The sequence below is a fragment of the Myotis davidii genome, unplaced genomic scaffold (assembly GCF_000327345.1).
Source record: "Myotis davidii unplaced genomic scaffold, ASM32734v1 scaffold38, whole genome shotgun sequence".
NCBI classification, from domain to species: Eukaryota; Metazoa; Chordata; class Mammalia; order Chiroptera; family Vespertilionidae; genus Myotis; species Myotis davidii.
Genome location: NW_006291383.1, coordinates 3,730,756 through 3,747,997, shown reverse-complemented (window position 1 = coordinate 3,747,997; position 17,242 = coordinate 3,730,756). Strand labels below are relative to the sequence as shown.

At 51.0% G+C, this 17,242-nt stretch overlaps 1 protein-coding gene across 1 annotated transcript in view; it reads left to right on the top strand.

Annotated features, from left to right (window-relative positions):
• Positions 1-1,133: 1,133 nt before the first annotated feature.
• The window catches only part of BPI (bactericidal/permeability-increasing protein), a 27,675-nt gene continuing 11,566 nt past the window's right edge, over positions 1,134-17,242 (top strand). The window contains exons 1-9 of the mRNA XM_006764487.2: positions 1,134-1,356; positions 3,825-3,939; positions 5,356-5,484; positions 6,908-7,069; positions 8,306-8,369; positions 11,534-11,597; positions 12,910-13,001; positions 14,992-15,168; positions 16,256-16,315. Of these exons, the coding sequence (XP_006764550.1) occupies positions 1,227-1,356; positions 3,825-3,939; positions 5,356-5,484; positions 6,908-7,069; positions 8,306-8,369; positions 11,534-11,597; positions 12,910-13,001; positions 14,992-15,168; positions 16,256-16,315 (993 nt within the window). The 5' untranslated portion in view covers positions 1,134-1,226. The remainder of the gene's footprint in view (positions 1,357-3,824; positions 3,940-5,355; positions 5,485-6,907; positions 7,070-8,305; positions 8,370-11,533; positions 11,598-12,909; positions 13,002-14,991; positions 15,169-16,255; positions 16,316-17,242) is intronic.

Genomic DNA, 17,242 nt, shown 5'->3' with positions numbered 1-17,242 from the left:
TTCTCAAATTTTGGCCAATGACCATGGATTACCTTTAAGGTCAGAATGACATGAGTAGCTATCATCTGTGTTTATTACGTAGGGACATTGGCGTGCACGTGGTTTAAAGCCTCTTCTGCCTTCACAATCACGCAGGGAGGGAGGGTACCCTGATTGTCCCCACTTTACAGAAGAGGAAATTGAGGTTCAGTGAGGTTAAGGGCCTTGACCAAGGTCTAACCTCCGAGTGGCAGGGCTAAGATTTAAAATCACACTAAGATACTGGACTCCCAAATTCAAGCATTTAATCATTATCGCTACCGCCTCTCAGGACAAGAAAACACTAAAGGTTCTATTTTCTTAAATGGTTCACTATGGAAAATATCGAGGAAATAAAAAATCAAAAGCAGAAGGAAAAATGTAACTTTCAGCTGTAAAATGAGTAAGTCCTGGGGGTCTGATGTACAGCATGGCGACGATAGTTAAGAATACGATATTGCATACTTGGAATTTGCTGAGAGAGTAGATTTTAAGCGTCCTCACCACACACAACAAACGTTTAACGATGTGAGATGCTGGACGTGTTAGCTTGGCTGTGGCAATCATTCACAATGTGAGCCTACATCATATCATTATGTTGGCTTTGGTCAGGGAGCTCTCAGTTGGTTAGAGCACCCATTTCCGGTCAGGACAAATACAAGAATCAACCAATGAATGCATAGAGACGTAGAACAACAAATCAATGTTTCTTTCTCTCCCCCTTCCTCTCTCTCTCTCTTAAAAAAATGAATAAAAAGAACTGAATCTCTAAAAGAAATCATTATGTTGTATATATATCCTTTTATTATACAGGTCAGTTATGCCTCAATAGGACAGGAAAAAAGGAAAGTATACTGAGCTCTGTCTGATGTACCCACCACCCAGCTCCCAAGAAGTCCTTAAATGAAGGGCTGCGGATGGGCTCAGAGAGGGGGTTGGGAATGTTGCCAGAGCCTTACACACACACACACACACACACACACACACACACACACCTCCCAGACTCCACTTCTGGCTGCCTCTTGGGCTGTGGCCCCAATCTCGGTGGGGAACCACAGGCAGCCGTCCTCCCCCTTTCCCGCCCCCACCCCAGTTCCTTCCTCCTTTCTAGCTTCTGGTGTAACTTGCGTTTCCCCAGCCGGCTCCTTTATAGGTCCCTAGTTCCTTGCCAAGACCTTGAGGCTTTGCCAGCTCCGGAGGACGAAGACATGGCCCGGGGCCCTGATAACACACCAAGGTGGGCAGCCCTGATGGTGCTGGCTGCCCTGGGCACAGCGGTGACGGAAACCACCAACCCTGGCATCGTGGCCAGGATCACCCAGAAGGGCCTGGACTACGGTAGGCCTTCCTTCCCTCCTCTCCCACCCCCCAGGAGCATTCACTGAGCACCAGCTGTGTGCAGCCCTTTAACTCCAGTGCATGGCATGCTCACAGCTCCTCAAAGTAGGCCCTTCACCCATCTATATGAAGAAACCGAGGCAAGGAGAACTGCCCGAGATCACAGGATCGGGCAGGAGCAGAACTGGGACCTGAGTGCGGGGCCTGGAGGACCCCAAGTCCAGGGCCCGGGCCCCCAAGGGTTTCATCTTCCTGGTACCCGCTTCCCTCTGCCCAAACCTCAACTCCGGCTTCTAGGCTCTATACTTTCTTCCCCAGCTTGCTCTCAGCCCTGTCATTTGCCTACAGATCACTGGCCCCGTCTTCAGCGTGGGCAGAGCTCAGGTAGCGAGGAGGCTGAGTGGGCAGGGGGAGGGGCAGAGGGAGCATAGGGAGAGCCCTTCTTAAAGGTACCTCCAGGGCAGGACTTGGCGGCCATACTGTGCACACTACCCACCTGGGTCCCGCAGCCACTCATCCAGCCCCAGATAGAGGAGTGCGGGGCAGGAAGCGGCTCCTGCTGACCCGCTCACCTCTGAGCGAGGAGCTTTACACACATCATCTCGTCTCATCTTCATGTCCCCTTGGGTGGGGCATCCTGTCACTAGCAACATTAACGATGAGCAAATTGAAACTTGGAGAAGGCACTGACTGGGTAGGCCAGAGGGCCGCCTGGATTTGAGCTCTGGGCTTGTCTGATGTCCCCTAGTGGAGCTGCTCGATGCTGCCTCCCAGTGGCAGAATGATGAACTGCAGACGAGTGGAGAAATGGCCAAGAAGGCAGAACCTCAGGCCCTGGTTTCTACTGCTGCATCAGGTCCCGACTCAGGGGGACCTGGTCCCTCATCCCTGAATTCCTAACCCGACTCAGACAGGATACCTCTGAGCCCCCAGAGGAAAGGAGTAGGGCCCTTCTCTGAACAGTGCTGGGTGGCCCTGAAGGCTCGCCAGGAGCAGAGGTTGGGCTCAGCCTTTAAACCAGGAAGTCTCCAGATTCTGTCACAGCAGCCCCGCTTCCCCTTCTACTCACACCCCATGTGGAAACCACAGCGGGTTTTCTGAAATGCAGGAGACCTGCTGGTGCCCCCCTCCTTGCTTACACTCGTCAGTGGTTCCCTACTGCCCTCAGATGCCCTGACCCTGGGCATGGCATTCGAGACCCTTCATGACCTGGCCACTGCCGACCCACAGATCCCAGCCAGCCCACACCACTCCCCCCCACCCCCCCATCCCCGGCAGTGACAATGTGTGTGTGTTATTTACTTTTGACCCTCCAGAAGGCTCATCCCAGGGTGCAGGCTCTGGGACCAGAAGGCCTGGATTCAAATCCTGCTTTATCACTTGTCAGCTGTGTGGCTACCTTTCTGAATTTCAGTTTTCTCATCTGAGAATTGGGGGTGGCAATGGACCTACTTCCTAGGATTGTTCAGATTCAGTAACTTGATGCATGTCCAAGGCCCAGGACAGTGCCTGGCACAGAGAGCTTGATAGATGTTTATTATTATTATTAATTATTATTATTATTATTTACTAACTAGTTCTTGGAAAGCACAAAGCCTGGGATCCCTCATTTTATAAATTATTCCTCAGGTATTGTTTGCCTTTTTATTGGTTCTTTGACCAAGCAACAGGATTGGCACATGCAGAGGCCCTATAGAGACACAGTCCAAAAGCCAGAGAGATGGATACCTGTGAGGGCACAGCACAGAGCTAGGCACAGAGTATATGTGCAATCAATACCCATAGGAGGCATGACTGGGTGTTTAGGGGTGATATTTTAGATCAGGGGTTGGCAAGCCACAGCCTGCAGGCCAAATCTGGGCCACTGCAATTTTTAAAATATATTTTTATTGATTTCAGAGAGGTGGGGAGAGGGAGAGAGAGGCAGAAACATCAATGATGAGAGAGAATCATTGATTGGCTGACTCCTGCACGCCCCACACTGGGGATTGAGCCCGCAACCCAGGCATGTGCCCTTGACTGGAATCAAACCCGGGACCCTTCAGTCTGCAAGCTGATGCTCTATCTACTGAGACAAACCAGCTAGGGCCCACCACATGTTTTTGTGTGGCCTAAGAACTAAAAATGATGTTTACATTTTTAAACATTGAAAAAAGCCAAAGGAAGAACAATAGCTCACAACATGTGAAAATTATACAACATTGAAATTCCAACGTCCATAAAATTGTATTGGAACACAGCCACACCCATCATTTCCATACTGTCCATGGCTGCTTTGGGCCAATAAGAGCAGAGTTGAGTGGTTGTGACAGAGGCAGTAATAGCCACAGAGCCAAAAATATCTACTCTCTGGCCCTTTACAGAAAACTGTAGCTTTAGACCTTTTCAATCCCACTGTCCTGCGACGGACGGGGGCCCAGGCTCCCAGGCTGTGGCCCTGACAATAACTCCTGCTCTCCCCCCCTCAGCCCGCCAGCAGGGAGTGGCCACGCTGCAGAAGGAGCTGGAGAAGATGGAAGTTCCCTCTTTCTCAGGAAGCTTTAAGATCAAGTTCCTGGGGAAAGGGGAATACAGCTTCTACAGGTGAGGCCCGTCAAGCTCAATCGTCAGTAGCAGGACTTGGTAGTGTTCTGGGGCCACCAAAGCCTAGAATCACAGGGCCACAAACTCCTAAACTCAGAGTGGAGTCCCCAAGCTTCCACCATAAAAACTGTCTTTCAGGCACTCACCATGACTCCCGGGGGGACGTGTCACGAACCCCAACACTCTGTGGTAGGCCCCTATATCAATTAGGATTTGGGGGGAGAGGGTTTAAGGACAGAGAACCTAACCCAATAGGACCTAAGCAGAAATTACTGGCTCACATGGCTGAGAGGTCCCTGGAGTAGTCTAGCTTCAGGTCAGCTGGAGGCGGACTCAAATGTCATTGCACCTGTTTCTCTCTGGCCACCTCTCGGCATCACTTCCGTGGGCAGGTCTAACTCTCAGGCAGGTGTCTTCTCCAAGAGGCAAGGTGGCCACCAGCACCTCAGCACTGCGAGTCCTGGGGAAGGAGAGCCCCTTCTGGCAACTCAAGCAAAAACCCTGATTTTCACTCTGGTGTATCTCAGGTTATGTCCAGACTCCTGAACCACCCATCGTGGTCTGAGGAATAGAATCTGCTAATTAGCTTATGCCCACCCAGATCCTAAGCATCACCCGCCTGAAGATGGAGGCAAAGTCAGCTTTCTTTGGAGCAACACAGAAAAGTTAAATGACAGCTCTGTTAATGCAATAAGGGAGTGTGGGTGCTGGTGGAAGACCCACAATGTTCTGTAGAGAATTTTATACACCTATTCATTCAACAAATATTTTTTAAAATATGTTTTTGTTGATTTCAGAGAGGAAGGGAGAGGGAGAGAGAGATAGAAACATCAATAATGAGAGAGAATCATTGATCAGCTGCCTCCTGTACGCCCCGAAACTCAAGCATGTGCCCTTGACTGGAATCGAACCTGGGACCTTCCAGTCCGCAGTCCAACACTCTATCCACGGAGCCAAACCAGCTAGGGCTCAACAAATATTTTTGAGTACTTACTATGTGCCTGACACAGTAGGCTTTGCTACAATAGTGAAAAAAGACAGACACATTTCATCCCTTTACAGAGCTTGTAGTAAATTGGATAACATTTATCTTTATTGATCGTCACGCATCATGCAAGTCAGAATTTATTGTGCCCATTTTACAAGTGAGGAAACTGAGACTCAAGGATGATTAAGTGACCTTCCCAGGGTTACACAATAGTACATGTAAGAGCAGGATTCAAATACAGATTTGTCTGACTTCAAAGCTTAGCCACCCTGCCCAGTGCCCAGGGTTCCCAGGGCTGCTCTCATAGCGTCTGGGTTGGGTGGGGTGGGTGGGGTGGAGGGCTTGGGCGGGAAGGATGATCTACACGAACCATTGGCTGAGTCCTTGTGTGGGCCCCCCGAAGGCTAACAAACATTTCTTCTTCGCAGCCTGGTTATCCGTGAAGTCCAGCTGCCCAGTTCCCAGATAAGACTGTTGCCCAACGAGGGCCTGGCTCTCTCCGTGACAGATGCCAGTGTCAAGATCAGCGGGAAATGGAAGGCACGCAAGAATTTCATGTGCGTTTCCAAGCCTGGGGTTGTTAAGTGTGGGGGTACGCTCTTAGCGACACTTGGAAGGGATGAGAACCAGGACCTCGGGAATGCCCAGTTTTTGCCTTGCTTGTCACCACTTGTCCTCTTGGGGTTCCCGGGGGAATTTTTCACAGAAGATTCAACATAACCCTCGTTTAGTAACTGAACATGTGTCTCAATGCAGGATACTGGCAAGGCTGAGTTAGTGCATGTGGCTTAGGATAGAAGGTGAAGTGGGACCTTTAATTTACCCCTTTAACAGTTAGCTATTGCCGTGTAACAAACATTGCTATCTCAGTGGCTTAAAACAAGTCATATATTATCACTTGCACATCTATGTGTTGGCTGGGGTTCCCCTATCTAGGTTGGGCTTAGCTGAGGCAGCTCTTCTCCACCTGTATCTCTTCCTCCTCTCAGGGCCAGTGGGCTACCCAGAGCATGTTCTTGGCGATGCAAAAAGACAACAGGAAACATGCAAGTCCCCTTAAAATCTAGACTCAGAACTGGCCCACGGTCACTTCTACTCATATGCCGTTGGCCAAAGCAAGTCACACGGCTATACCCAAGGTCAAGTGCATGGGTGCACATCCCCCCCCCCCCCCCCACCAACACACACCATAGGCAATGGGGAGGGTTTGGATGCAGGAAGGGGTAAAAGATTCGGGCAAATCAACCAAACTATACCCTGAATATAACTAAATATTGGACTCTCACCACATTAGTGACCCTGTCCACTAATGATGGCTCAGACTGACCGTCACTTTAGCAACTTCTCTCCTTTGTGGGGAATCCAGGGTGGAAATGGAGGAGAGTGTGAATCTGCGTGCCCTTACAAGGACCACTGGGTCTGTCCGTTCCCTACAGCAAGAATGGCTGAGGTCTTCACTTGGGCTCTTTTATATGTATTATTTCACTTACTGATCACACACACACACACACACACACACACACACACACAGAGTAATACTTCATTACATTGTATAAGAGTTGACTTCATTCATGTCCACCGTCTTATCCAAAACTCATCCCCAAGGGAGGCATTATGAACTCCGCTAATGAACAAGAACATTCATTGATTAAAGTCATTGACCACAGACAACCAGCTTTTTAGTGGCAAAGCTGGTGTCCCACTGCTGCTGCAGGCTCCGGATGAGGCAACGGAAGCTCAGAGAGGGGAAGAAATACTCCCCACGCTACCCAGCATGGGCCGAAGCTGAGGCAGTGGGTGAGGGCAGGGTTCTGCCAGGCAGACATGGGGGGAAACTTCAGGGTGGACTCCGGCTGTATGACCATGAGCACACTGCCTCCCTCTCTGAACCTGGAGTGGGGGGAATAGCAAAACCTACCTTCTAGCATCGGCCTGGAGTTCCAAGTGCTTGCTCCAAGCCTTCTCTTTGTCTCCCTTCAGCAAAACCAGTGGCAACTTTGATCTCAGTATGGAAGGCGTCTCCATTTCGGCTGGTCTGAACCTGAGCTGCGACCCCGCTTCAGGCCACTCCACCATCACCTGCTCCGGCTGCAGCAACCACATTGACAGCATCCAAGTGCACGTCTCAGGCAGCCACCTGGGGTATGGCCTCCTGGGGCTGAGGGTGGCAGGGGGACCTCAAGGAGGACTGTCCTAATCATCCCTGAGTTTAGAAAACATGCCCTGAGTGTCACCTCCCTGCCAGGCCTTGTTTAGAGGCCTCGGGTGTAGGGGAGAGGACAGGAGCCCTCTGAGGGAGCAGACACCGTCCCTGCCTCCAGGGGGCACTTGCTCACTCAGCGTGCATTCAGCAGGCTTACTGAGCTCATGCTATTGCCCCAGGCTCTGTGCTGACCGCTGGATGTGCAGCGAGTTATACAATCCTCACCACAAAGCTGCAGGCATTTAGCCAGCCAGCCAGCCAACACATATCTGCTTAGAATCCTGTGCACCAGGCTTATGCAACGTGCTCAAGAAACATCAGTGGCCAATACCGATGTAGCCATAGCCAACTAGCTAGCAGCGATTGGAAGCTCAGCGTAGCCGGCACTGTTTGAAGCACCTGCATTCCCTCATTCAGCCCACACAATGACACTGAGGTTAATCCATTTTCAGGGGAGACAACCCAGGCTCAGAAAGGATAGGAAATAACCTGAGTTTTCATACCTAGTGATGATTGAGAAGGGATTCGGCCCAAGACTCTCTGGCCCCAGATTCTTAGCCACACAGTCCCTGTTCTCTTGAAGCCTCCAGCCCAGTGGGGAAGACAAACATTAATCAGATCATTACATTAATGAGTAGCTCACGGAGAATTGCAAAAAGGATGTAAGAGTGGGGGAAAAAAAAGAGAGGTACAGAGTGGGCAAACACATGGAACAGGAGGATCTGACTAGTCTGGGGGTTGGCCAGTTCTTCCTTGATGAAATGACATTTGAGTTGAGATGAAAAGAATAAGTAGGAGTTAATGAGGTCATTGCTGGGGACAGGGATGTGTTAGCAGAGGGAACAGCACGTGCGAAAGCCCTGGAGTGGGAGGAAGCACAGGACACAAGAGGGTCTGGCAGAGCCGTGTGGCTGGAGGGCAGAGGGGAAGGGGAGTGGCCAGGAATGAGGCTGAGACGGGGCAGGGGCCCGGCCACGCCCCTATTGATGAAATAACCTTATCAACAGGCCCCTGCCCACAGGGGCAGAGGTGTGTAATGGGTGAGTGCATCCCAGGGACCACAGTGCCTATGCCTATATGGAGTGGGGAGGAAGGCTTCCCAGATGAGGCAACCTTCTCAGGGCGGCCCAGGGACACCTGGGAAGCCTCATGCATGTCCCCATGTCAATCTCCAGGTGGCTGATCCAACTCTTCCACAAAAAAATCGAGTCTTCGCTCCAAAAGGCCTTGAGCAGCAAGGTAGGAGGGGCTCCGGTCAGAGCGGGAGGGGCCCTCTGTGTCCACACACTTCATGCATCACTGGACACTTCTGCCCTCACCAGACCCCCTGCAGCCCTTCCAGCCCGGTTAAACCACAACTCCAGCTCTAAAAACCAGGCATGTCTCTTTTTCTGAGGAGCCCAGTGAGAGGCAAAGAAAGGATCATCGCCCCACCAACAGCAAACCGCCACGTCGGCGGATTACCTCTGTTCCCCCCCAACATTCGTCCCTGCAAAGACACTGCCATCCCCTCCCCGCAGCCCTCTCTTCTCTTAGCCCCTGGCCTCCTTCCCCATCCCCGGCCCACTCCGAACCCCCTTCCTGGTGTTCCCCCCCCAAAAGATGTGCAATTGCTGAGGCGGCCAAGCTATTCTCTGAGGCTGGAACTGGTATGAACGGCAGGCACTGGCCAGTCCTCCAAACCTGCCTTCACCCCAATTCTCCTGGCCCCACACAACTTCTACAGCAGAAAAAGAGGCCCTTCATTGGGCTGGTTTTCCATTAATAAGTCATCAGCTTACAGGACACCCCGGGCCTGTTGCACAAGCCAAGTGAGCTGGGCTTCAGGGCACTGGAGAGCCAGGGAAGGTTCCAGGCCGGGCCACCCACCTGACCTGTGCTTTAGAACAACCTCTCTGACTGCGTGAGAATGGCTGGAGAGGCCAGAGTGGGGGCAGGAGTTTCGGGGAGACTGAGGAGGCTGTGCAGTCTTCAGGTAGGAGACGTTGGTTTCTCAGTCAAAGGCACGACAATGAGATCATTTACCTGAAGGCATGGTTAAAAGTTGTGTTTTGTTTTGTTTTTTTAAATCAATGCATGGTTACCAAAATATGTAACCGTGGATTATACAATGGCTTTTAGAGTCAAACTTTTTGGGTTTTAATTCTGGCTCTAAGGCTGGATGAGGTGTGTGAACTTGAGCTAAGTACTTGACCTTTCTGAGCCTCAGTTGCACCATCTGTCAAAAACCTTCGTCAGCAAGGATGCAAGGATTACTGAGACAATGCAGGCAGCGTGCTTCCCACCAGCCTTGCAGACCCATTGTTCGACTCTTTTTGCAATTAAGTGATAGTATGAGGGGAGTGTTGGCATGTATTCAATATTCAGAGCTATTAAAACAGATTATTTCTTGGTAACACCTTAAGAGTGGCCCCTTGATAGCAGCCAAGCTCAAAAGCAATAATACTGCTGCTGCTGGTGAAGATGATAGTGGGGAAGATGGTGATGGTGAAGATGGTGGTAAAGATGGTGGAGGTGAAGGTGGTGGTGGTGAAAGTGGTGGAGGTGAAGGTGGTGGTGGTGAAGGTGGTGGTAAAGGTGGTGGTGAAGGTGGTGGTGAAGGTGAAGGTGGTGGTGGTGAAGGTAGTGGTGAAGGTGAAGGTGAAGGTGGTGGTGAAGATGGTGGTGGTGGTGGTGGTGGTGGTGATGGTGGTGATGTTTAGTAGATAAAACTGTTGAGATCATCTGGTGGTAAAGGTGAAGGTGGTGGTGGTGAAGGTGGTGGTAAAGGTGGTGGTGAAGGTGGTGGTGAAGGTGAAGGTGGTGGTGGTGAAGGTAGTGGTGAAGGTGAAGGTGAAGGTGGTGGTGAAGATGGTGGTGGTGGTGGTGGTGGTGGTGAAGTTGATGGTGGTGATGGTGAAGAGGATGGCCTACATAGGCAGCGTGCTTTCAATGGGCTTGGAGCTATGCAGAGAACTCTGTACAAGAATTAGCATTTAATCCATACAAAATCCTTACAAGCAGGTGTATGTCATGATTATCCCATTTTAGAGATGAGTAAACTGAGACACACAGAGAAGAAGTGATAGTGCTGGAATGCAAGCCCAAGCCACCCCACCTCAGAGGCAAAGTTCTTAATCATAACAAGAGATTGTTTAGAAGAGGATACAGGCCTGAATGAGTGAATGGACTGGTGGATGAAAGAATAAATGAGGGGCCAGGGTGTCCATGATGCCAGGAAGGGCTGGAAATGGGGAAGAGTGAGCTGGGGAATGGAATTCCAAGAAATCCAGAGTGAAGGGTGGTACAGGAGGGAAGAACAAGCCTATGTCAGGTTGGGAGTGGGGGGTGGAGTCAGGGAAGAGGGGCAGCAGCAGGGAGCCAGGCTGCAGGCTGTGATGTGATTTGCTGTGGTTTGGAGCCATCTGGAGGCACATGGGCGAGCAGCACTGGAAGCCAGCGGCCATGGGCCAGCAGCCCAGGTGTCCAGCCGGCCCCAGTTACCAGATTTGCTGTCCTTCCCACCCCTGGGCCACTTGGAAAAGAGGCACAGGTTCCTCAGAGAATGACGTTCCAAGTCCTCTTGGGACACGCAGTCTTAGGCGATAGAAACACACTCAGGAAACCAAGTTTCCTCCCTCCTTTATCCCTTCCCTTTCCCCCCTGATTCCCTCCCGCCTTGCCCCAGATAAAATAATTTGATTGACTAAAGGGAAGAAGGGGAGGGTGAATGCACTCTGGGTGCATGGCGGTGGGGACAGCCCTGAGGAGGAGTAAGAACCTGAGGGGCTTGGCTGAGACAAGGTGGCCTTGGGGGCCTGTGGCCAGGAGGCAGCTGGGCCCCCAGGCTGGGCCCTCAGGCTGGCGCTCCGGGGAGAGGTGTGGGCAGCTCACCCTGGACTTGGCCACATGGTGGGAGCAGGGAGGAGGTGACTGCTTGGGTCCCCTGCCCCAGGCAGGTGCTGAGACAGAGATTCGGGTGCAAGACATTAATTGAAAGGGGACCCCACACAGAACAGCGAGGGGGAAGAAGGGGATGGGACATTCTGAGTGGGCTAGTGCTGGGGACACTGGGGCTCAGTCCTGTGGGCGATTCTCAGGAACCGTGGGGCACACACCTCAGAACCGCCCCTAAGGGGAGAGGAAGCTGGGGTATTTAGCCACCAACCCTCAGCCCTCTTTGGTTGGGGCTGTTTCTGGCACTGTGACTCCTTGGCAGGTCATCCAGTCATATACAGTTACTATTTCCAAGCTACATGGTGGACTCTGAGCTTCCTGGTGGCCAGAGAAAAGGGAAACTGGATTAGTTACATGATTTTCAAGGAAACATTCCAGGAAAGCAAGGCATGTCCAGATCATTATTCTCAAAGAACGTTTTTACACTATGGGAAGTCCTCCCTGATCACTTCCTTTGTTCTCGCCAGATCTGCCAGGTAGTGACCAAGTCTGTGTCCTCCAGGCTGGAACCTTTTTTCCAGACAATGCCAGGTGAGTGCTAGATGGGGTTGAGGAGACCAAGATAGAAGGGGTTGAGGGGTAGGGAGACAGGAAGAATGTGATGGAGCCTGGGCCTGGGTGTGAAGGGGCAGAACAGGTTAATTTCACATGGCAATTGACACCGGATCCCTATTGGGCCAGGTCCTGTGGCAAGTCAAGCAGGGAGGTGGAAAAACACCCACTCATTCTCCTATCCCCACAACCAAACGCCCTCAGCTCTCTGAGGCCAGACACACATACTGTCCTGAGATCTGAGACTGATCACTTTGGCTCTCTGGGCCTTAGTTTCCGTATCTTTAAAACGGAGACAATTCTGTCTGTCCTCAAGTGCTTGGCAAACTGTGAAGAGCCACAGTAGGTGGGGAGGACTCCCCTGGCCGAGTGCTCACCGTGTGCCTTGCACCCGGTAGAATTGTCTCTCCATGTCCTCACCACACCCCACTGAGTTTGCATAGTCTCCCAATTTTACCACGAGGAAACTGAGACTCAGAAAGGAGCCGTGACTTGCCCTGGACTCCCTCCCTGGAAGCCTGGTGTGGCAGGCACATGGTTTATGCCCACCGATGATGCTTTTCCTTGCTCTAGGCACCACCAGCCCCTCCAGGAACAGAGCCCATCCTGGGGATGTTCAGTGCAGTTGCAGTGTCCAAGGATTGGCCTTGCCAGCAGGAAAAATATGTTGGGTTTGAGTCCCAGCTCCGGGCCGTCTTGCCTTGGACAAGCTGCCATTTCTGAGCCTCTAACATAGGAAGAACAGGCTAAAGGAGAGGCCGGAGTTTATTTAATTTGTACGTTTGCTGCTGGGAAACAGAGAAACCTCTCAGACCTGAGCCAGCCGGAGCTCAGCCTGGGATATTATTGATGCTAATATCGGTGCCTTCTGTGTTTGAGCCCCAACATGTACAGGGCATAGGACATGCACCTTCTTCTCATTTAGACCTCAGCACCGTGAGCCACTGCTGTCACCCCACTCTACACATGACAAAAAGTGACTCCGAGAAGCAACAGGACATGGCCAGGGTCTTATGGAGTTTGATGCAAGCCCAAGTCTCTCTGCTCCTTTACCCTGTGTTTTAGCTTCGTCAAGGGGCTATTGGAAGAAGTGGGGAAGATGATGGCTGTGAATGTGGGGTGTGGATTCATTTTCTTTTAAAGGGAGCTCCGGGTGGACTCCCTGGAGGAGGTGGAAACGGAACAAGCACTACAGTTCTTAATTCAACTTTAGGGGATACTGACCCACATCAAAGGCCCCAAAGACGCTGCCATAGGGAGCCAGCTCATGGTCCGCCTTCTTTCCCTCTAGTGACAGCCAAAATAGATAATGTGGCCGGGATCGATTACTCACTGTTGGCACCACCGATAGCCACGACTGAGACCCTGGATGGGCAGCTGAAGGTAAGACTTATACCAACAATCATATACCCTCACTCCTGGGGCTCCCCATCATCCTGGGAAACAAATCTTACAAAGACTCCACCCTTTCCTCTCTTCCTCAACCACCTGAATCTGAATCTTCTCCCTGCCCAGGCATGCGGTTCTCCTGTCATTCCTGGAACACACTCGGCCTGCTCTATCTCTGGCCTGGGTCCTGGCCATTCCTTCTGCCCAGAGACCCCACGGCTCTCCCTTCCTTCCTTCAAGTCTCCGCTCAAATATCCTCTCTCCCTGGAGATGCCTTCTCAGACCAGTGTCACTGAATAGCTCCTTCCTCCTGCCCCATATCTGCTTTATTTCTCTCAGCAGCATTTATTACTAACACACACGTACAAACACACACAGTCACTCACTTGGATTGAAAGAGAAGGGGCTGTGACTGCTTTGTTCTTTACTGTATGTGCAGCACCTAGAACTGTGCTTGGCATATAGTAGGTGCTCAATAAATGTTTATTGAATGGGTGGATGCTATGGAAGACGCCAATATTGATGTTCTCTCACATCGTTGCTCCCTCTCTCCCTCTCTCTCTCCCCTTACCCTCTTTCTAAGATCAATGAGCATATCCTCAGGTGAGGATTTAAAAAAACAAAAATAAATATGACCATTTTGTCATATTTGCCTCTGATTTTTAAAAAAATGAAACACTGTAGACATAAATAGCTCAGGCCCTCTTGGGCCTCCTCTCCAAACCTGCCATCCCACCCTCCTGAATTAATCACACTGAGGATGTCGCTGTGTGTCCTTCTTGCCTACGTGTGTCTGTAATTCTTACACAGTTGTTTTGTAGGCCTTTACATTTTACATAAATAGTATCTGACCATATGTATTCATCTACAATTTGCTTCTTTATAACTCAACATTATTATTTTTTAGCTAAATAGATTATTTGCTTTTGCAGTGTGTGGCTAAATTGCTCTTCAGAAACATACCCTATCTAATAAAAGGGTAATATGCAAATTAACCATCACTCCATCATAGAGATGGTGGCACCCAGTCCTCTCAGCCCCGCCGGAGTCCCCCAGTCCCGGGCAGCGTGAGCGGCCTGGTGGAATGCTTGCTTCATTGCCACAATGATGAGGCAAGTGTTCCACCCCAGCCATGGAGAGCCATGGGCAGTGGGCGTGGAGCGGCCAGGCCCCGCAGAGAGCTATTGGCGCACGGATTCATGCACAGGGCTACTAGTAAAACTATATTCTCTAAGCCTGTAAATGCTTTTACCATAAACTGGATAGGGTGGGTTTAAAGTACAAGTATACTGCCTAGCCAGCATGGCTCAGTGGTTGAGCATCGACTTATGAACCAGAAGGTCATGGGTTCGAATCCCAGTCCAGGCACATGGCTGGTTTGCAGGCTCGATCCCCAGTGTGGGGTGTGCAGAAGTTAGCCAATCAATGATTCTCTCTCATCATTGATGTTTCTATCTCTCTCTCCCTCTCCCTTCCTCTCTGAAATCAATAAAAATATATTACAAATAAAATAAAGTACAAGTATACTCCCAACAGTTCACCTCTCTCTTTGAAATTGCTGCAAACTTGATGGATGAAAAAACAAACAGAACTCATTGTTCGTTTAGTAGAATTTCTGTGCTTCCTGGCAAGGTTGAGGCAGAGCCAATGGGATGGTGGGGAGTGTGCTGCTGGGCCCCTGGTGCCCGGGGTTCCTATCCGGCTCTGCACTGACCCGAGTGACCTGGGCCAGCCTCTTCACCTCTCTGTGCCTCATTGGGGGCTCCTGTGAAATGAGCATGATCGCACCTACCTCACAGGGTTGGTGGGAAGAGCACGTGGACCGTGGCACCCAGGAGACGTTTGGTGCTATTATTAGTTTTTGGCCACGGCTTCTCCTCTGTGAACGCATGTTTGGTATCCTCAGTGCATTTTCCTGGAATGAACATGTTGAATGATAATGCCTGAAGGATGCCCAGGCTCACTCTGCTGCCTCCACCCCCAGGGGGAGTTCTTCAGCCTGGCCCACCGCAGCCCCCCTCCCTTCACCCCACCGGTGCTGGCCATACCCATGGACCATGACCACATGGTGTACCTGGGCATCTCCGACTATTTCTTCAATACGGCGGGGCTTGTGTACCAACAGGCTGGAGTTCTGAACCTGACGCTCAAGGATGACATGGTAGGTCCGGGCCGGGGGTGGGTGTGGGAAGAGCAGCAGACGGTCTGGATTTGAGTCTGCTCACTATGGGGAGACCAAGGTCTGGACCTGAGTCAGCCAGACCTGAATTCGAATATTGATTGGCCCCTCTTCTCCGCTGGGTTACCTTCGGCGGTTTCCTCCACCTCTCAGAATCTCAGTTTCCTCATCTGTAAAACACCAATAACAGCATCTGCCTCCAAAGGCGATGATGATGCGGATTAAATGAGATAGAAACGCACGGGAAGCACTCAGCGCAGACTTGGTGGTGGGAGCACTCGGTGAGTGCTCCTAGTGACAGCCAGCACTGACTGAGTCCTTGCTTTACGCCAGGCTCTGTAATCCAGTCTCAGCTTCATGTCACCATGATTGTCCTCCTCCTCATTGTCTCTGTATAGTCATGGCTGAGTCCCGCTCTAGGACTCAGTTTACCCATCTGTAAAATGAAGAGATGGCCATCCTCTCCAGAGTCTAGGTGCAACCTGATCCAACCCAGTCACCAACCACATGGGGTTCCTCCTGTGCCTCTCCTGGAAGAGATGTCATATTCTCCCTCCCCGCAGAGGTACCACAGGGAAGCTGAGGCCCCGCCTACCCCTGTGGAAAAAAATGAAGACCACCCGATGAGAACTCTGTAGGGCAAGGGAGTCAGCCACCACTTGCATTTGGCAAAGACTCAAAGGCAGGCAGAGGGGTGGGAAAGCTTCCTAGTGAGAGAAAGGGAGGGCTTCCATACATGAATTTGGGGATGAGGGGGACATGAAGGTGTGCGCTTTTGGAACTTGTTGGGTGGGGAAGCTGGATGTGGGTTAATAGAAGCTGGGCATTCTATACGATTGGTTTAAGAGCATATTTGACTTTTGGGGGCAAAAAACATTGGGCAGCTGGCAGTCACGGAGCCGGTCCTGACTGTCCTGGGTTGGTTGCTGCAGAAGCCCTGGATCATTGTTCCACTGTCCTATAGGTCTGGCCATTGTGTTTATATATTCCATCCCTCACCCTCATATGGAATTTGCCCCTTAATCTAGAACATAATTCCAGAATCTTTTTTTTTCTTCTCTTGCTACAGATTCCAAAGAAATCCAAATTCCGACTGACAACCAAGTACTTTGGAACCCTCATACCTCAGGTAAGAAAAGGCCCGCCCCCGCCCACCCCCCGCTGTAGTCAGCTCATGCGTCAGCCCGGGGGTGCTGGGAGAGCCCCCTCCAGATCCAGGGGGAGTCCAGCCTGAGAGGGTAGCAGTAATTTGCAAAGTCCATCCCCAAACAGAAAGGCTCAGGTGTGGGAGTGGCTGTGTGCTGGGGGCCCTGGGCTGGGTATCCAGCCAGAAAGACTATCTCCCTGCCTTCCCGGGGCTCCAGTCTAGTGGAGAGAGAAAATGCTTAGTCAGGCACTCAACACAATAAAAAAGGAAATGCAGACTGTGATAAGTGAAGCCAACAGGTTGATAAGGTCGTTAGACAAGGCAGCTAAAGAAAGCCTCTGTTTCAAACAGCTCAGCTGCCATAACCAAACGCCAGACTGGGTGGCTTAAACATCAGGGATTTACCTCTCACAGTTCTGGTCCAGGATCGAGGTGGCAGCTGGTTCGGTTTCTGGTGAAGGCTCTCTTCCTGACTGGTAGATGGCTGCCTTCTTGCAGGGTCCTCAGATGGCCTTTCCTGTGAGCACTTACGGAGAGGGGGAACTCTCTGGGGTCTCTTATTACAGGACACTAATCCTATCAGAGCAAGGCCCCACCCTGATGACTTCATTCAATTGCAATTACTGTACTTCCTTAAGGCCCATCTCCAAACACAGCCATACTGGGGATTAGGAATTCAATATATGAATTTGGGGATGAGGGGGACACAAATATTTAGTCCTAACAGCCTCTTCAGTGGTGATACTTGAAGGTGTGACTGATAGGGTAGCTAAGGGAATTGTCTTGAAGCATAATTTGCATAACAATAGCATTATATTTACTCAGACTTTGAGTTTACCTGGGGAGGATTGGAGGCCAGCAGAGATGGGGTGACACCAAATCCCTCCTCATTCCTCCTTGAAACCACCG